Source organism: Dermochelys coriacea, chromosome 26, assembly GCF_009764565.3.
Source record: "Dermochelys coriacea isolate rDerCor1 chromosome 26, rDerCor1.pri.v4, whole genome shotgun sequence".
NCBI lineage: Eukaryota > Metazoa > Chordata > Testudines > Dermochelyidae > Dermochelys > Dermochelys coriacea.
In genome coordinates, this window is record NC_050093.1 from 15,493,020 (window position 1) to 15,513,324 (window position 20,305).

The 20,305-nt window shown below is 57.7% G+C and overlaps 2 protein-coding genes across 3 annotated transcripts; both read left to right on the forward strand.

Annotated features, from left to right (window-relative positions):
- Positions 1 to 6,118: 6,118 nt before the first annotated feature.
- On the forward strand, positions 6,119 to 14,625 carry VAMP5 (vesicle associated membrane protein 5; the record flags this gene model as incomplete). Its single annotated transcript, XM_038384544.2, has 3 exons — positions 6,119 to 6,478; positions 13,324 to 13,461; positions 13,783 to 14,625. Coding segments are annotated over 3 exons (708 nt in total), but the record flags the coding sequence as incomplete, so codon positions are not given.
- Positions 14,626 to 16,664: 2,039 nt separating this feature from the next.
- RNF181 (ring finger protein 181) lies at positions 16,665 to 19,300 on the forward strand. 2 transcript variants are annotated; one of them, XM_038384853.2, is made up of 5 exons: positions 16,665 to 16,816; positions 17,248 to 17,381; positions 17,854 to 17,969; positions 18,181 to 18,255; positions 18,853 to 19,227. In XM_038384853.2, the coding sequence occupies exons 1-5, from the start codon at positions 16,740 to 16,742 to the stop codon at positions 18,910 to 18,912; spliced, it is 462 nt and encodes a 153-aa protein (XP_038240781.1). In that variant the 5' UTR covers positions 16,665 to 16,739; the 3' UTR covers positions 18,913 to 19,227. The 2 variants fall into 2 exon arrangements, with proteins under 2 accessions (XP_038240781.1, XP_043358957.1); XM_043503022.1 differs by lacking the exon at positions 17,854 to 17,969 and having other exon boundaries at positions 18,853 to 19,300.
- Positions 19,301 to 20,305: the final 1,005 nt, after the last annotated feature.

Consider the following 20,305-nt stretch of genomic DNA (forward strand, 5'->3'; position numbering starts at 1 on the left):
AGCTTCAGGGGGAGTGTACCGCACTGGGCGATTCTGGAGAGATCCACCCATCTTCTCTTCCTGGTTTCTGGCAGTTGGAGATTTAGGTCGCCCTGAGCATGGGGTTGTGGCTCTGATCATCCTGGTAATAGCCATTGAGGGATCTAGCCTCCGTGAACTTATCTCATTCTTTTTTGAATCCAGTTATACTTTTGGCCTTCACAACATCCCCTGACAAGGAGTTCCACAGATTAATTGTGCATTGTGTGAGGAAGTTCTTCCTCTTGTTTGTATTAACCTGCAGCTTATTAATTTTATTGAGTGGCCCCTGGTTTTTGTATTTTGGGAAAAGGTAAATAAAACTCTCTTCTTTTGGAGATGGGGTAACCAGCACTGGACACAGGATTCCAGGGGTGGGCACACCAGGGATTGATCTGTGTGTGTGTGTGGGGGGGGTGATAACTTCTGTTTTATTTTCTATCCCTGTGCTAGTAGTTCCTAGTCATCTTTCTCATCACTGCTGGGAATTGAGCTGAAGTTTTATCCCCGTGACTCCAGGATCTTCTTCTTGAGCACCAACAGCTCATTTAGACCCCATCTCTGGGGGGTTGGGATTGTTTCCCCCAATGGGCATTACTTTGCACCTAGAAATGTTGAATTTCAACTGCCATTTTGTCCCCCCGTCAGGGAGACCCCTCGTACCTCAGCTGTCTTGAACAATATTAGCTCATAGGCAAATGTTGCCACTTCACTGGTTACTCCCTTTTCCGGATCATTAATGAATTTGTTGAACAGCCTAGTCTGGCAGGAGGGACCCCGCTGTTCACTTTTCACCACTGGAAAAAGGGACCATTTAGTCCTTCCCTTTGTTCCCTGTCTAACAGCTACTGATCCAGGACCTTCCCTCTTTCCCCTAACTGCTTTGTGGCCTCCAAAGCCTTTGGTGAGGGACTTGGCCTGGCAGAGGGAAAGGGAGAACTTTTCGTGCAGTGAGGCACCAGAAATTGACATTCCCCTCGCCATGCGGCCTGCCACCTGGGCAGCCAGGTGGGGCAGCAGTGGCCTGTAACTGACATGCATGTTTTCTGTGTGCTGCTCCCTCTGCCACATGCTGCGGAGGAGACCACACACCTTGCCCCCCCCCAGTGGACTTTACTCACCTTTACTCATGGAGCAGTGAACAGCAGAGAGGCTAACAGAGGGAGTTCGCCTGGGGAGAGCCCACTGAGACTTACATCTTGCCGGCTTCTCTGAGTAGTTACTACAACTCCTGAGGAAGCTCGTAGAAGGAAGGTAATATGGATGGGGAGCATTCAGCTGTTGTGACCTGCACTGGATGTGCCATGTTTGTCTTTCTTCTACAGGACAGAAGCAACTTTATCTGTACAAAGTGCAAGCTGGTCTCCATATTGGAAGAGGTCTGGAGCAACAGGTATTGACCCTGCAGTGCATAAGAGAAACTGAAGATTTCCTGGACAGACGTCAGGATATGCTTCTACAGACACAACGTTCTGAAGATTCAGAGCAGGCTGCACTGCGGGGACAGAAGGACAGTGAAGAAATTTGGCAGCATGTGACCTCGAGAAGAAAAAAGGGGAGCGTCCATATACCAGCAATGCAGATACAGGCAAGTAACCGTTTTAATGTTCTTTCCACAGGTACTAACGCGGAGAGTGGAGTAGATGATACATCTGAGGGAAGGGAACAGAAAGAGACTCCGCCGATTGGAAGGCATGAAATGCACTGTCCTAGGGATGGGGGTTCCACAACCACCCGCTCCCAAGAGAAGGAGGCGGGTGGTGGTGGTCAGGGACTCTCTCCTCAGGGGGACTGAGTCATCTATCTGCCGCCCTGACCGGGAAAACTGAGAAGTCTGCTGCTTGCCAGGAGCTAGGATTCACGATGTGATGGAGAGACTGCCGAGACTCATCAAGCCCTCAGATCGCTACCCCTTCCTGCTTCTCCACATGGGCACCAATGATACTGCCAAGAATGACCTTGAGTGGATCACTGCAGACTGCGTGGCTCTGGGAAGAAGGATAAAGGAGTTTGAGGTGCAAGTGGTCTTCTCATCCATCCTCCCTGTGGAAGGAAAAGGCCTGGGTAGAGACCGTTGAATTGTGGAAGTCAATGAATGGCTACGCAGGTGGTGTCGGAGAGAAGGCTTTGGATTTTTTGACCATGGGATGGTGTTCCTAGAAGGAGGAGTGCTAGGAGAGACGGGCTCCACCTAACGAAGAGAGGGAAGAGCATCTTCGCAAGCAGGCTGACTAACCTAGTAAGGAGGGCTTTAAACTAGGTTCACCGGGGGAAGGAGACCAAAGCCCTGAGGTAAGTGGGGAAGTGGGATACCGGGAGGAAGCACGAGCAGAAGTGCGCGAGAGGGGAGGGCTCCTGCCTCATACGGAGAAAGAGGGATGATCAGCGAGTTATCTCAAGTGCCTATACACAAATGCAAGAAGCCTGGGAAACAAGCAGGGAGAACTGGAAGTCCTGGCACAGTCAGGGAATTATGATGTGATTGGAATCACAGAGACTTGGTGGGATAACTCACATGACTGGAGTACTGCCATGGATGGATATAAACTGTTCAGGAAGGACAGGCAGGGCAGAAAAGGTGGGGGAGTTGCATTGTATGTAAGGGAGCAGTATGACTGCTCAGAGCTCAAGTCTGAAACTGCAGAAAAACCTGAGCGTTTCTGGATTAAGTTTAGAAGTGTGAGCAACAAGGATGATGTTGTGGTGGGAGTCTGCTATAGACCACCGGACCAGGGGGATGAGGTGGTGAGGCTTTCTTCTGGCAACTCATGGAAGTTACTAGATCGCAGGCCCTGGTTCTCATGGGAGACTTCAATCACCCTGATATCTGCTGGGAGAGCAATACAGCGGTGCACAATCCAGGAAGTTTTTGGAAAGTGTAGGGGACACTTTCCTGGTGCAAGTGCTGGAGGAACCAACTAGGGGCAGAGCTCTTCTTGACATGCTGAGTAGGGGAAGCAAAAGTGGATGGGAACCTGGGAGGCATGAGATGGTTGAGTTCAGGATCCTGACGCAGGGAAGAAAGGAGAGCAGCAGAATACAGACTCTGGACTTCAGAAAAGCAGACTTTGACTCTCTCAGGGAACTGATGGGCAGGATCCCCTGGGAGAATAACATGAGGGGGAAAGGAGTCCAGGAGTGCTGGCTGTATTTTAAAGAATCCTTATTGAGGTTACAGGGACAAACCATCCCCATGTGTAGGAAGAATAACAAATATGGCAGGCGACCAGCTTGGCTTAACAGTGAAATCCTTGCTGATCTTAAACACAAAAAAGAAGCTTACAAGAAGTGGAAGACTGGACAAATGAACAGGGAAGAGTATAAAAATATTACTCTTGCATGAGTGAAATCAGGAAGGCCAAATCACACCTGGAGTTGCAGCTAGCAAGAGATGTTAAGAGTAACAAGAAGGGTTTCTTCAGGTACGTTAGCAACAAGAAGAAAGTCAAGGAAAGTGTGGGCCCCTGACTGAATGAGGAAGGCAACATAATGACAGAGGATGTGGAAAAAGCTAATGTACTCAATGTTTTTTTTGCCTCTGTCTTCACAAAGAAGGTCACCTCCCAGACTACTGCACTGGGCAGTACAGCATGGGGAGGAGGTGACCAGCCCTCAATGGTGAAAGAACAAGTTCAGGACTATTTAAAAAAGCTGGACGAGCACAAGTCCATGGGGCCGGATGCGCTGCATCCGAGAGTGCTAAAGGAGTTGGCAGATGTGATTGCAGAGCCATTGGCCATTATCTTTGAAAACTCATGGCGATCGGGGGAAGTCCCGGACAACTGGAAAAAGGCTAATGTAGTGCCCATCTTTAAAAAAGGGAAGAAGGAGGATCTGGGGAACTACAGGCCAGTCAGTCTCACCTCAGTCCCTGGAAAAATCATGGAGCAGGTCCTCAAGGAATCAATTCTGAAGCACCTAGAGGAGGGGAAAGTGATCAGGAACAGTCAGCATGGATTCACCAAGGGCAAGTCATGCCTGACTAATCTAATTGCCTTCTACAATGAGATAACTGGCTCTGTGGATGAGGGGAAAGCAGTGGACATGTTGTTCCTTGACTTTAGCAAATCTTTTGACACAGTCTCCCACAGTATTCTTCCAGCAAGTTAAAGAAGTATGGGCTGGATGAATGGACTATAAGGTGGATAGAAAGTTGGCTAGATTGTCGGGCTCAACGGGTAGTGATCAATGGCTCCATGTCTAGTTGGCAGCCAGTATCAAGTGGAGTGCCCCAAAGGTTGGTCCTTGGGCCGGTTTTGTTCAATATCTTCATAAATGATCTGGAGGATGGTGTGAATTGCACCCTCAGCAAGTTTGCAGATGACACTAAACTGGGAGGAGTGGTAGATACGCTGGAGGGTAGGGATAGGATACAGAGAGACCTAGGCAAATGAGAGGACTGGGCCAAAAGAAATCTGATGAGGTTCAACAAGGACAAGTGCAGAGTCCTGCACTTAGGACGGAAGAATCCCATGCACCGCTACAGACTAGGGACCGAGTGGCTGGGCAGCAGTTCTGCAGAAAAGGACCTAGGGGTTACAGTGGACGAGAAGCTGGATATGAGTCAACAGTGTGCCCTTGTTGCCAAGAAGGCCAATGGCACTTTGGGATGTAGAAGTAGGGGCATTGCCAGCAGATTGAGGGACGTGATGGTTCCCCTCTATTCGACAATGGTGAGGCCTCATCTGGAGTACTGTGTCCAGTTTTGGGCCCCACACTACAAGAAGGATGTGGAAAAATTGGAAAGAGTCTAGCGGAGGGCAACAAAAATGATTAGGAGACTGGAACACATGACTTATGAGGACAGGCTGAGGGAACTGGGATTGTTTAGTCTGCAGAAGAGAAGAATGAGGGGGGGATTTGATAGCTCCCCACTGTATTTTCCACTGAATGCATCCGATGAAGTGAGCTGTAGCTCATGAAAGCTTATGCTCAAATAAATTTGTTAGTCTCTAAGGTGCCACAAGTACTCCTTTTCTTTTTGCGAATACAGACTAACACGGCTGCTACTCTGATACCTGAAAGGGGGTTCCAAAGAGGATGGATCTAGACTGTTCTCAGTGGTAGCAGATGCCAGAACGAGGAGTAATGGTCTCAAGTTGCAGTGGGGGAGGATTAGGTTGGATATTAGGAAAAACTTTTTCACTAGGAGGGTGGTGAAACACTGGAATGGGTTACCTAGGGAGGTGGTGGAATCTCCTTCCTTTGAGGTTTTTATGGTCAGGCTTGACAAAGCCCTGGCTGGGATGATTTAGTTGGGGATTGGTCCTGCTTTGAGCAGGGGGTTGGACTAGATGACCTTCTGAGGTCCCTTCCAACCCTGATATTCTAGGATTCCTGCTTCCCCTGTGCTGGCCTGGGAGTCCAGCGTTCACCTGGGTGCATGGAAAGAAAGTAATGAGCCAGCTGGAAACTATGAGCAATTCCCAGGAGTGGCAATTAACTACAAAGCAGCATTTGTCACCTGCTCCTCCCCAGAGCCACCATCAGTTTCTCTCCTACTAAATCCCTGCCCATCTCTCTGCCCCCACCCTCCAAAATGCCCCTCGCAGCCTCCCCTTCCAAGCTTCCTTCCAACCTGCCACCAGTGGGCCCCTGCTGCGCCCAGCTTACACCGGGCATCTCAGGGATGATTCCCCTTTGGGTTCATGACAGCTGAGCTCTGCATTCACTGCAAAAGATGCTGCAGGAGCAAATCAGGGCTGGGGGCTAGGTGAGGCTTGTCCTCTCCCGGAATTAGGCCTGTCTCGAGCTCCCATCCACAGAACTCCATCCAGTTCACTAAAGGAGGGGTCATTATCCCCATATTGCAGAAGGGGAAACTGAGGCACAGTGAGGGGCGGAGACTTGGCCAAGGTCCCCCAGCAGGGCAGCGGCAGACCCAGATACGGAACCCAGCCTGGGCACTGCCCTGCCCATTGCCCAGAGAAGTCCACCTCTGCGGGCTGCTGACCCGGCCCTTCCTGCCCTGCCAGAGTCACTCCAGAACAGATTTAGGACAGGAGTGAAAGTGAAAGGACTAGAAGAAAAGAGAGAGAGGCTGAGAGCCCAGCGCCCAATACTGCCCCCTGGCGTGACCCAGTGTGCGACCTTAGTGTGACTCCGGAGTGACACCGCTAGGACGGCGGGCGGAAGTGCGCTGCGGGCGGGGCTGAGCCTGCTCTCGGACGCTCCTTCCCTTCGTGGGCAGGCGCTTCTCGGGGTCTGCCCCTCTCGGCCCCTCGCCCGCCGGGCTGCGCTGCGCTGCGCTGCGCTCCCCTCTCCAGTGGCCCCTGTGGAGCAGGCTGGGAGGCGGCCGCCCGGGGTCCCGCGTCCGCAGCTGGGAAAATCCCGACGGCCCGGCAGCGCCCAGGGCCCCGGAGCAACTGGTGGGACGCCCCGTCGGGGGGCGCACGGGCTTCCCGGCGCAGCAGGACCCGGGGCAGAGCGGATCGGGGCTTCCCGAGAGCTGGGCGCCATGGTGAGGGGCGCGGGGCGCGGGTGGGCGCGGGTGGCCACGGGCAGCAGTTTCGGTTTCTAGGCGCCTCCAGCGGGCGGGGACTCCGGCAGCCTGCCCAGGGCCCTGCGTGGGCCCCCATCCACGGGGGTGGGCTGGGGCTGGGGCTGGGGCCGGGGCGCCTTGCGGGGTCACGGGTCCCCGGTCTGACCCCCGGGCGCTGGGGGGACGGGTCTACCGCGGGCCTGGGGAGAGACATGGTGCTGTTCAATGCCTGATAACCCCCCCGCCCCGCGCGAGTTCGGTACCTCCCTTCGGCCCCGCATAACTGAGCTTTGTGCCCCCTATATCGCCCCGTTTTTCTCCCTGCTTGTGGCAACCCCAGCTGCTCTCCTGTCCCCTGCCCGGCTACAGGCTCCTTCCTGCCCAGCCCCCGCCCGGGACCGGGTAAACCAGAAGCCAAATGCCACATCCTGATCCCAGCTCCAGGCAGCCCTGGTCTGTGTCTCCGCCCGTCCCAAGTCAATCTGCGAATTTGCAGATGACACTAAACTGGAATTTGCAGATGACACTAAACTGGGAGGAGTGGTAGATACACTGGAGGGTAGGGATAGGATACAGAGGGACCTAGACAAATTAGAGGATTGGGCCAAAAGAAATCTGATGAGGTTCAACAAGGACAAGTGCAGAGTCCTGCACTTAGGACGGAAGAGTCCCATGCACCGCTACAGACTAGGGACCAAATGGCTCGGCAGCAGTTCTGCAGAAAAGGACCTAGGGGTTACAGTGGACAAGAAGCTGGATATGAGGTGCCCTGGTTGCCAAGAAGGCCAATGGCATTTTGGGCTGTATAAGTAGGGGCATTGCCAGCAAATTGAGGGATGTGATCGTTCCCCTCTATTCGACACTGGTGAGGCCTCATCTGGAGTACTGTGTCCAGTTTTGGGCCCCACACTACAAGGATGTGGAAAAATTGGAGAGAGTCCAGCAGAGGGCAACAAAAATGATTAGGAGACTGGAACACATGATTTATGAGAAGAGGCTGAGGGAACTGGGATTGTTTAGTCTGCGGAAGAGAAGAATGAGGGGGGATTTGGTAGCTGCTTTCAACTACCTGAAGGGGGGTTGCAGAGAGGATGGAGTTCGGCTGTTCTCAGTGGTGGCAGATGACAGAACAAGGAGTACTGGTCTCAAGTTGCAGTGGTGGAGGTTTAGGTTGGATATTAGGAAAAACTATTTCACTAGGAGGGTGGTGAAGCACTGGAATGGGTTACCTAGGGAGGTGGTGGAATTTCAATCCTTAGAAGTTTTTAAGGTCAGGCTTGACAAAGCCCTGGCTGGGATGATTTAGCTGGGGTTGGCCCGGCTTTGAGCAGGGCGTTGGACTAGATGCCCTCCTGAGGTTCCTTCCAAACCTGATAGTCTATGATTCTTAGCTTCCCTTGCAAACCCCTTCCCCAAGGGCCAGGAAGCCTGAGTGCGACCCAGCTCTAGGGGTCACGCCCTCTGGATCTCCCATAGTGATCCCCAGCTGTTGGGGCAGGTCCTGGGGAGGCCTGTGGTTCTGTCTCACCCACTCTTATCCGTGGGAGAAAGGGCCTTCAGAGACCATGCTGGTGCATGTGACAGTCCCTACAAGGTTAATCTGCTTTGGCAGGCAGCCTGTCCTGGTCCCAGCCCCTCCAGGGGGAGATGAGGAAGGGCCTGTGACCCCCGTGCAGTGGGGGTCTACGAGGAGTGGAGTCTGGTGGCTCCCCTCTGAGGAAGGGCTGTTCTATTGCTCCGTACCCGTCTTGGTGCTCCAGATGTGGCATCGTGGGGCCAGCCTGGGTGAGCCAGCTGTGTGATGTGCACTAGCCAGGGATCCGGCCTGTGGACTCCAACCTCCCTGCGCTGGGCTGTAAATACAGCACCCAGATCTCTCGGAGGCACCTGCCCCCTCCCTCCCAGGGAGTTTGGTGTTTGTCTGCGGGCTGCAGGGCCCGATCCTGGGAACCAGCAGGGCAGCTCGTGGAAGCAGGGGTGGCTCTACCAAACAGCCCAGGCTCAACCCCCTGCCCCCATCCCGCTGGAAAAGGCAACAGGAAACCTCGCAGAGAGGCCCCTGTCTTGGTTTACACTCCGGGGCTCAGCCGCTCCTTCCCCCCACTGCAAAAGGCTCAGCTTTAGCCCCTGGCTGGCAGGGCGATGGCAAATGGGACCCCAGGAGCCTGGCCCTGGAGATGTGGGTAGATCACATGCTCCTGTGGCTGAGGAGCTTTGTTTCCTTTAGCACTGCAGAGAGGAGCTGGGGCTGTGGGACCTGTCCTGCTGCACCCCACCCCTTCCCTGAGGCCTCAGTTGCTTCCACTTTCAAAGGTTTTTGCTCCACCCCAAGGGGCAGCTGTGCGTTGGCAGGGAGAGCCAGCCTCATCTAGGCAGGGGCATTTGCCATCTGCCATGCCCACCAGCGCTGTTAATCCCCCAGTGCCCAAGAGCCCTGACTGAGGCTGGGGCTCCGTGGGGCTGGCCCCCTGCCAAAGAACAGGGAGGGACAGGAGCAAGCCGGCTGGCCCTTGCTGCCTCCTGGGGGGCTCAGCCCAGCCCAGCGTGGCTGGACGTCTCGCTGGTGGGGGCTGGTGTGTGGAATTTAAATTATTCAAGGCTCCCTGGGGACGTGCTGCTCTGAGCAGCCCAGTAGCCATCACAGGAGTTAGAGCTTTCCCACCAGATCGTGCTGGCAGGCAGGACACCTGGGTTCTATTCCCAGCTCTGCCTCTCTGGCTGACTTCAGGCAAGTCCCTCCACTGCTCTGGGCCTCGGTTTCCCCATGTGTGATGCAGGATCAGGATTCAGAGCCACTGCGGTGAGCCCTGTTAGGTCGGGGGCCTGGTGTCAGTGCCAATGGCTCTGAGCCTCACAAAGAGATTCACACAGTGGCCTGGCAGATCAGGGGTCGGGCTGGGCCTCAGGAGAACTGGGTGAATTCCTGGCTCTGCACAGATGCTGGTCCAGTCACTGAATTGCTCTGGGCCTCAGTTTCCCCATTTGTGAAAGAGGGATAACAGCCCTTTGTCTCTCTTATCTGACAAGGCTGTCGGCTCTTGGGGGCAGGGGCTGTCTCTGGCTATCTGAGCAGCGCCTTATGGTGGGCTGTCCATCTCAGCTGGGGCCTCTAGCTGCTGCCATAATACCCCTAATAAAGCAACATCCACAGAGCCTACCTGGGATCGGTGGGTTGGGGTTTGCTGTTAACCTGGGGGGGCGGTTTGACCTGGCTGTGAACTGCGGCTTGGCCCCAGCCAGGCGGGGAGCATGCACAATGGGACCGACCGAGAGCAGGGTGGAGAAAGACCCTGCCTGACAAGAAGGAGGGTTCTGCCCACCGGCTGCTCAGATGCACCCACTCTCTGGGGGCTGTGGGGAGCATAGCCCCCCACACGGGGGTTTATCTGTTGTTCTGCCCCATTGCAGGGAGCGGAGAAAGGTAGCTTATTCTGCCCCCCCGCCCCCGGGGCCACCTGATCCTCAGGCTGCTGGGGGCCCTTCTGCTCAGGGCAGGTCGTGCCCCTTCCTGTCCCCTGGGCTGTGAGGGGTTGGTGCGGCTCCGCTGGGAGGACACCCCAGGGTGGGGGCTACAGGACAGGGAGTCTCCAAGGAGCCAAGCACCTGCAGCAGCCTGGAAAGTCAGGCCCCAGGCACCCCAAGAAACCCAGGGCCCCCCAAAACTGATTCCCTCATTGGTATGTGGGCCTCTCAACCTCCTGCCTGGGGAATCCCAGCTGCCTGTTTCAGCAGGGGCTCGGCACATGTGACTAGCCGCATTTCCTCTCTGAGCTGCTCAGAAACCCCCTTTGTTCAAGGAGGATCCTTCTGTCTTTGCCCTTGCTGTGATCCACCCCCAGATCTCCCCAGCCACCTCAGGGCTGTTGCCACGCCATGGGAAGGGGTTACAGTTGCTGTGTGTATTCCAGTCACACCTAGAAACCCCAGCCGAGATCAGCGCCCCCGTTGTGCCTGGTGCTGCCCAGACCCCGCCCGAGATCAGGGCCCCCTTGTGCCGGGCGCTGCCCAGACCCCGCCCGAGATCAGGGCCCCCTTGTGCTGGGTGCTTCCCAGACCCACAGAGACTCTCCGTGCCCCAAAGAGCTTGGTCTGATGGGATGGAAGGAGGAAGGATCCCATTGCACAGTGGGGTGCTGAGCCCCAGCCAGATGCAGTGACTGGTCTGCGGTCGCATGGGGAGTCCATGGCAGAGCCAGGAACTGAACCCCATCTTATAGGTCCCAGCCCGAGGCCTTGGCCCTGGCCTAGCCCATGTTGGCAGCGCTGGAAAATCGCTACCCTGGTGACTTGTTTTTCCAGTTCTAACCGCCTCCAGGCATCAATCAAAGGAGCCTGGAACAAACAATAGTGACATGGCTGATTCCTGTAACCAAACCGGACTCCCCCCCCCCCCCGCTCAGCCCTGCCCCAGCCCAGAGACTGGGACGCGCTCCAGCAGCCGGATGTCCTGACACCTCGGGCCCCCACAGGAAATGCTCCCCTGGCCCAATGCTGGCACCAGGCCATGGCCTGTGAGAACAGGCTGGAACCAAAATACCATGGGGTGTCTCTTTGGGCCCCCCAGACTCGTAGGGGGTGACGCTGGGGCAGGGGTGGGCCGGAGGAACCCTGAGCATTGTCCTCAACTGAGCAGAGCCGGTAGTGGCAGAGAGAGGCTTGGGGGGAAATGAGGGCTGGGTTGGGATCAGCCATGGCTGGGGTGAAGGGAGGGGGGCACTGTCCCTGAACTAACCCCTACAGCATGGGAGAATGCACCCCCACAACCCCCGCACGCTGTATGCCAACTCCTAACTCCCAATCCCTACACTCCACACCCCAACCTCCACACGCCATACCCCAACTCCTAACCCCCAATCTCTGCCCTCCACACCCCAATCCCCTCATGCCGTACCCCAACTCCAAACCCCCAATCCCAGCCCTCCACACCCCAACCCCAGCCCCCAGTGAGAGAGATATGTTAGCCCAGCCCCCCCCCAGTGAGATGGGGAGGGGTGGCTGGCTGGAGGGCAGGAGACAGCCTCATGCCTTTTCACCTTGGGGGGGACTACACAGCAAGTGGTAGCAGATGGGCATCTGTGGGGAGCTTTGAGCTTGAGGGTCAGGATGCTCAGAGCAACAGGGTCCTTTATGTGGTCTCATCTTCGGCATCCATGACTGAGCCTTCGAGGTGCTGTGGACATGTGCATTGGCCATGCTGGGAGGAGTGGGGTCTATTGGGTAGAGCAGGGGTGGGGCAGGGAGCCAGAACTCCTGGGTTCTGTTCCCAGCTCTGGGAGGGGAGAAGAGTCTAGTGGTTAGAGCAGGGAGAGCAGGGAGCCAGGACTCCTGGGTCCTGTTCCCATCTCTGGGAGGGGAGTAGAGTCTAATGGTTAGAGCAGGGAGGGCTGGGAGCCAGGACTCCTGGGTTCTACTTGCAGCCCTGGGAGGGAAGTAGCATCTATTGGGTGGAGCTGGGAGCCAGGACTCCTGGGTTCTATCCTCAGCTCTGGGAGAGGATGGGGGTGTAGTAGTCACAGCAGTGGGGCTGGGCACACAGATCCCACCCTACTCCATGCGGTATAGTGCTCCCTCGTGCTGCCTTGGGGGTCAGCACTGACTGCAAGGGGACAGCACCACATCCTGCAGCATGCTGGGCATTTCGTGAGGGTCTCTCCTCTGAAGCCCCAGCTCCTGCTGGTTGTGCTGAGATCTTAGCTTCCGGCTGCCGCATCCTGCAATCGCTGAAGGATTTTTCCTCCACTGTTCCCATTTCCTGCTGGAGTTGGCTCAGCAGACTCGTCTCACCCAGCTCGGGTGTCTCCACCCTTAGATTGGGGTCTGGTCTGATTCCTTTTACCTCTTTGTGGAAAGACTATTTCCCTGGGGGATTTGAATCCCGCCAGCCCAGGAGCCAGGAACATGGCTCCAGGAATCGTAGAGGTCAGAAGGCATCCACGTGTCTGCTCTGAGAATTTATTCTTGTGGCTATTTCCTGCTCTGGCCACCCGGTCCTCCATGAGCGGCCCAGGCCGGATGTGCCGGAGAGAGCGTGTTCTGATCAGCACCTCTCAGCCAGGGGCTGCACCCTCCCCAGCACAAAGCAAATAGGGCCTCTTGGGTAAGATGTATCTCAGAGTTAAGTAGAAATGAATCAAGAAAGAACATAAGTAACAGACACAATCCGGCCGTGGTCTCTGCAGCTGGCATGGCTCTGAGGGATTTGAAGGTGCAGGGCACACGAGACCACAGGCAGCGCTAAATACAATATGCCGACCTATGGGGAACAAGGAGCCCTCCCCCATCTACTCCTTGCCTTTAAAATCATTCCCTCAAAGGACCACAAGGGAAGGCTGGTCTGGTCCCTAAGCCCCCTGAACGAACTGGTCCCTGGAGCAGCTGCTGGTGTGCCTGGAATTAACCCAGCTGTTGGCAAACAGTGGATCAAAGGATGCCAGGGGGGTGGGGTCTCCATCTACGGAGGGGTGGAGGGGCCAAGGCTGAGTGGCGCTGTGACCAGGTGCGCCAGGTCGTGATGACCGGAGTGGGGAGCTGCCACTGCTTGGGTGAGTGCAGAGTGGGATCCCCCCACCCCCCTCCCGCAGCCCGGGGGGTCCCGGTAGCAGATGAGGCCAGGGGGTCACAGCGTGGCAAAGTTCAGGAAACAGTGTGTTAAGTCATAGAACAAGTGAGCTCCCTCTAGCCCCCAGGACCTGCTCCTGCCGTCCTGAAGACCCAAAGAGGCCCCCAATGTGCTATTGGGTTTACCCCACCGACCCTCTGCCCCTGCAGCTGGCCCAGACCACTGAAGCCCAGCCATCCTGTATTTAACCCTGTCCTCCCTGCAGGGGGAGAAGAACCTGGAGCGATGCCAGAAGGAGACAGAGGAGGTGACTCAGATCATGCTGGTCAACTACTCCAAGGTGCTGGACCGGGAGGCCAAGCTCAGTGACCTGGATGACAGAGCAGATGAGCTCCGCAACATGGTGTGCTGTGGGGAGGGAGCAGTGGGGCGGCTGCTCGTGTACCATCACTTTCCTGGGGGTGCGAATCCAAGACCCATGGGTTTGCAAATGGGCTCCCACTGCTGCGCTAAAAGGAGAATTCCTGTTAGTAATATGGGTGCCATGACACACAGCTGCCCGGTTCCAACTCTGGCCAGCAGGGGGCAGTGATGTAACCGGCGTGACAAGTGGCGGCCATATAGGGTTTGAGCGGAGGGAAGCTGAAGCCTGGGGTGAGTTTCTCGGGCCTGGGGGGCGGGTCCCCGGCTGCCCCTTGACTGCTTTCACTTTGTTTCCTCCTAGAGCTCCGCCTTCAGCAAGACGACGAAGACGGTGGCGCAGAAGAAGCGCTGGGAGAACAGGAAGTACAAGATAGTCCTGGCGGTGGTAGTGGTGCTCATGGCGTTGATCATCCTGGCCGTGGTTTTGTGGCTGTCACTGCGCGGGGCCGGGAACCAGGCCGCTGGGAACCAGGCCGCCAAGAGCCAGGCCGACACCACGCAGGGTGACTGAGGGAAAGAGATGACCCAGCGTCCTCTCTGCTAGGGACGCAGCTGCCCTGGGCTTAGTGCAATATGGACACAGCGCGCGTGGAGACTGCCGGGGCTGCCATTGGAGCTGGGGCTTTTCTTTAGTTCTTTGGAAAGGCCCCTTTGGAGATGGGTCACAACACTAGGAAACAGTATCTACAGCCCAGCTCCAGGGAGCAACCCTACAATAACAACCCCCTAATGATCAGCCCAGGGCTCAAGAGCAACCCTACAATAACAAACCAGTGTGTGCAGCTGAGTTCTGACATACAATCCCCCAATAACAACCCATTGGGATCAGCGCCAGGAACCCTACAATAACACCTGCAGTCCCTGGGAAGGGACCCCAGTAAGGGAGAAGGCCCCTGTGTTAGGTTTCCCAGCAGGTCAGGTAGATAAATGCTCACAAGTGCCTTAAGCTTTAGTTAGACTACTGTGGGGTGGGGGGAGAGGTTTGCAGACAGTTGTGCTTTATGAAGTGTATTGTGTGTGGTAGATCTGGTTTTAAGACCAGCCCCCAGATATGTGTAAAGCTCTCGCTGCCCTGCGCTGCAGCCTTTCGCACCAGCCCCAGCACTGCTGCGGGCAGGTCAGTAAAGGCAGATTGTTTGTAAAATGCCCGTGTTTGTGGGTTGATATGGCTGCTGGGGAGGGACAAATGGAGGTGGACAGAGAGATGGATAAACCAATAGAGTCCACCATCTTCCCCACCTCTTTGTCTGCTGGTTGCACATGGCTGGATTGATTTCCCCACCTCCTAGAGCTCTCTGCACCCAGCAGCGATCCATGCCGAGGGATGCCTGATCCCTTCCCATTGATCCCCCAGCTCCCTGGCACCCCAGAATCAAATTGGATCTCCGGTTAAGCATCATTTGTGCCCTTAATTATAACAGGGTTCAAAAAAGAACAAGATGAGTTCATGGAGGACAGGTCCCTCAATGGCTATTAGCCAGGATGGGCAGGGATGGTGTCTCTAGCCTCTGTTTGCCAGAAGCTGGGAATGGGCAACGGGATGGATCATTTGATGATTCCCTGTTCTGTTCATTCCCTCTGGGGCACCTGGCATTGACCACTGTCAGCGGACAGGATCCTGGGCTAGATGGACCTTTGGTCTGACCCAGTCTGGCCGGACTTATGTTCTTAGAGTCAGACACAGACACTCGCAGCAAGAGTGTGCTCGGAGCACGGTCGGCATGCTCCTTTGCCATCGTGCCTATAAAAACTCGACAGCAGTTACATTGTGGGTGTGCTGAGCCCATGGCTGAGCGGCAGTAGCCACTTGTGGTTTCCTGGTGCTCCTGGTCCATCTCATCTCATATGTAGATTAACTCTTTGAAACAGAACAATGTGTATAGTAGGGGTGCTGAGCCAGTGAACCACACTGTAAACCCTGCACCCCTAGCACCTATGAGCAAGGCCCGTCTGTTGGCTCTGGGTCTGGATAGCGCCTGGCACAATGGGGTCTTGGTCCACAAGAGAGGCTCCGAGGTGCTACCATAATACACCTAATAAATAACATATGAGCGCCCAGCATGATGGGTCCTGGTCCAGGACTGGGGTTCCTGAGCATTACTGTAATACACCTCATAAATAATCTACAGTGCCCAGCACAATGGGTAGTATGTGGGATGTGGGCACCTGTCTGCTAAGAACTGGGCTGAGACCTGCTAACTCCAGGGCCACCAAAGACCTGCCAGCCATTTCCACCCTGAGCTGGCCTGGAACTGGTGACTTGGAGGTAAACATCTCTAAAAGCTCATGGCTGATCTCTGGAGCTTCCTAGTAGCTCAGCGGTTCTGCGGGCGACATCCTCACTGGTCTCTCTTTAGGAGGAACTGGCATTGCTCATTGATGAGCATAAATTCCATGCAGTTGGTCCTACTGAGCCCACCACAGTTATAACCTGTTTAGGAAGGAGGGAGTTGGGGAGGAGCACTCTGCATCACCAATGGTGGGACCTATTTCCAAGTCCCCCATAACACTGAAGAAAATGATCCTGAATGACCCCACCCCCAGCAGTGAGCTTCCCCAAAGCAGTGCCTCACCCCCACTTGCAGGCCGAGAGTGCTCCCCCACAGCTGTGCCTCCAGGGCAGTGCCCCCTGCATGGCTGTGAGTGCCCCCAGGGCAGCATCCCCCTCCCTCCACTCTGTAAGCACCCCCAGGGTGGTGCCTGTACCCCCCCAGCTGTGAGCACCACAAGGTTGGGTCCCCCCCAGGACAGCACCTCCCTCCCCCCAGGCTGTGAGCACCCCCAAGATGGTGCCATGCAGCTGGGAGTGCCCCAGGGCAGCACCCCTCCAGGATGTGAGCTTCTCCAAAGCAGTGCCTCATCCCCTCCACAGGCTGTGAGTGCCCCCAGGACAACACTTCCCTCCCCCCAGTCTGTAAAAGTGCCTGCCCCCGCTTTAGCTGTGAGCACCCCCAGGGCAGTGCCCCCCCAGTGCCCCGCCCAGGCTGTGAGCACCCCCAGGGCAGTGCCCTCCCAGCTCCGCCCCCCAGCTCAGTCCGGGCCGGGAACTCAGACAGTCCCGCACGAATCACCGCCCTTCTCCGTATGGCGTGTCCCGATTGGCTCCTGGCTGCGTTCCCGTGCCTCGCTTCCGGCCAATGGGCGATTAGCTCCCCTACTACTTCCCCATCCAGCCCCGCCCCCGGCCGCGGGGATTGGCTGGCGCGGTCCGTCTCGCGAGGCCATTGGGCCGGGCCGGGCCGAGCGTCACTGGCCCCGATGGCTTCGTACTTCGAGGAGCACAACTGCGAGCCCGGCGAGCGCGCCCGGGAGAACGTGCTGCTGGAGCTCGCCAGGTGGGGGCCGCGACCCAGGGCGTGGGCAGCCCCCGGGGGGCGGGGCGCGTGGACTCCGTGGGGGATGAGGGGGGTCAGGGAACGTGTCCCCCCCGTGGGGGGCGAGCCTCCGGGGACGCCCCCCCCGCAGGAGCCTGTCGCTGCCTGATCCAGCTGGGCCCCGCCCCCTGCCCGGGCCCGCCCCGCCCCCTGCCCGGACTCGCCCTGGTGGCCCCGCCCCCTGCCCGGACCGGCCCCGCCGGCCCCGCCCCCTGCCCGGCCCCGCCCCGCCGGCCCCGCCCCCTGCCCGGACTCGCCCCGCCCCCTGCCCGGACTCGCCCCGCCCCCTGCCCGGACTCGCCCCGCCCCCTGCCCGGACTCGCCCCGCCGGCCCCGCCCCCTGCCCGGACTCGCCCCGCCGGCCCCGCCCCCTGACCGGACTCTCCCCGCAGGACTCTGTTCAATGGGCAGCAGATCGACCTGGGTGCCGTGGACTTCACCGACTGGGATCAGCGGCTGCCCCCGCCGGCCGCCCGGCGGGCCGTGCTGAGCCTCCCCACGGTGCGGGTGACGCCGGTCCAGGCAGGTGAGGGAGCCCACGGTCAGGGCTCGGGGGCTCTGCTGGTGCCCCGCCCCATTGCCCCAAGGGATGGGACCCAGGTGTCTGGCTGAGAGAAACGCTTTGTTGCACCTGCAGCCTGCCTGGCTCCTCGGGGGTCTCTGTTTCCCTTAGAATCCTAGATCTCAGGATCTCAGGATCTAGGCCAACCCGCTGCTCAGGGCCGGGCCAATCCCCAATTTTTGCCCCAGATCCCTAAACGGCCCCCTCAAGGACTGAACTCACAACCCTGGGTTTAGTAGGTCAATGCTCAAACCACTGAGCTATCCCTTCCCACGGGGTGGGTTATTGCTGGATCGTGGCACTCAGTACGGGGTCCTGGTGCCCGTTTCCATGGGGTCCTGGGGCGTCGGATCTGGGAGTGGGGCACCCTGCCTGGGACAGGACGAGCCTGATGCTTTTCTCTCTCCCCTGCCCGCTGCCCGGTGCCGCTGCCCAGACAAAGGGCTGAAATGCCCCGTGTGCCTGCTGGAGTTCGAGGAGGATGAGGGGGCCAGGAAGATGCCCTGTGAGCATCTCTTCCACTCAGGCTGCATCCTGCCCTGGCTGGGAAAGGTAGGTGCCGCTCCTTTCACAAGCTTGCAGGGCTAGCTGTGCTTCCCCTACCCTGGCTGGGGCTGGACCCAGGCCTTTGGAAACACAGACAATGGGAGGTGACCTCTGCTGAATTGGCGGTGCCAAGGAGGTGCCCAGAATGTCTAGGGCTGCAGGTGCCCAGGTGGACGAGGGGACGGCGCCTCAGCAAGATTCCTCTTCTCTCCCCCAGACCAACTCCTGCCCTCTCTGCCGCCACGAGCTGCCCACGGACGACCAGGAATACGAAGAATACAAGAAAGACAAGGTGGGGTGCTTACCATGCTGCCCCCTGCAGGGACCCAGGGGTGGGCAGTATGGGGTCCTGCTGCAGGGGCGGGTGTGCACGGAAAGGTTCCGTTCCTGCCATTAAATGGTTAAAGCCAAGCGTCCAGGGAGCAAAGCATTAGAAAATTGAACGCTGAGCCCAGGAAGGGGGGAGAATTCAGGGCCTGCTGGGCTGGGGTGTAATTTGGATGGAGCAGGGCCAGTTTTCCCCATCCCTGTTAGCTCTGCTGGTGCCCCTCCCTGCTGACCCGCAGCCTCCCTGCCCTTCCAGCCCTGGCCGGCCAGGGGTATGTTTGTCACAAGGCACCCAATGCCCGGGGAAGAGGCTGGAGGTGGCAGCATCAGATGATGATGGTGTGGGGGTCAGGCCCGAAGTGTGATGGTAATCGCAGTGACGTGCTGCCAAAGCCCAATATGTTTCACCCTGTCTGGCTGTGGGCCCCAGCAGACTGCCCAGCACGGGCGGGGCATGTGGTGGGGTACATGGGCCTCCTGATGTCCATGCTGGGCAGTGGCCACGTGCTAGGTGGGGCGGGTGGAGCTCGCCTTGACCACTGCCTGCCCTGGTATGTTTCAGGTGCGGAGGCAGCAGCGCGAGCACCGGCTGGAGTACCTGCATGGGGCCATGTACACATAACCGGGGGTGCCCCCCCCAGCCTCCCACCTGCCTGGGGCATTGGATGCCCTCTCTGGGTGGGTGGCTCTCTGGGTCAGTGGGGGGTGACCCTTCAGTGTGGGTACAAAGTTGTCTCCATTCCAGAGCTGGGTCCACAGGGGGTGTCCCCTGACATGGACAGGGCCCCTCCTTTGCTGAGCAACCCCAGCATCCCCATGGAACAGCCCTGGGCATCTCCCCCACTTTGCTGTGGGGTCAGGTCAGGGGTAACACTGACTAACGGCCCCCCGTTGTCCAGCCGTCTCTCCAGGCTGATTAAAGGTGTTTTTTCTCTGACCCAGAGCGTTTATGGAGTGTCACTGGGGAGTGAATGGGGGTGGAGGGCTTAGGATATGGAGTCATCTCTGCGGGGGAGTCAGGGAATGGAGCAGAGGAGATAGGCCAGGAGGGAGGGTCTTCTCTTTCATTCCCATGTAGGAGGGTGCTGGACCCTGCCCTGGCTCCTGCAAGAGTCCCCACAGCCAGCTGGTTGCCTGGAACCTGCCTGGGGGCTGAACTCCCTCCCCACTCAGGGGCATGCCCCCAACAGCTGTCCCAGGGCCCCTGGCTCTAGCTCCCCCAGTGGTGGGGCAATAGCAGGGCAGGCCAGGCTGGGGCAGACCCTCCCTGCTTTTCAGAGGGAGATCACAGCATGTTGCTGGCGCCAGGGGGGCGGACGGGGGTGATAGGGTGTTCCCTGAAGTGAATCAGCCCTCCTTTGCTGATCAGCCCTGGTGTTCCCTGCTTCCTACCGGCACGGGGCTCAGAACTGCTGGGGCTGGGAGGTGAGGGTCACTCCGAGCCAGGAGATTGGGGCTGTTTCCCCATAATCTGTGTTTAATGGGGCTGCTGGTGTGACACCCCTCCCCGGTTAGGGGGAGCTGGGCCTGGGGGACCCTCTCTTGGATTCAGCTGCGCCTCCTAGCTTGATGGGAAAGGGGTTTGGGCAGCATTGTCCCTGGTGTGGGCTAGGTCTCTATGCTCACCCCCAGGTAGGAGCACCCAGCTGTGGGGCATTGGGAGAATCCTGGCCTCCAGGGGGGTTGATTCCCCAACAATAGAAGCTCGGCTGAGGGAGGCAGGAAGAGAAGATCTAGAGAAGCCGTGATGGATGAAAAGCTGGTGGGTGCCCCCTGCTCCGGCCCAGCTCAGTAACCAGACAGCTGCAGCAGAGCACACACACACCCCCCCACGCACACTTACACAAGGAGAGGGCTTGCTCCTAGGGCGTGTGGGGCAGCTCCCATGGCCTGGAGGGGGCATCCACCTGCCACAGGGGTCCCAAGGTGTCATGAGCAAGGGGGGAACCGGGCCCTGGCTGGCCGTGCCCAAGGCTGGCCCAGGCAGGTAAGCAGGGCTCCTCTGCAGGGAGCTC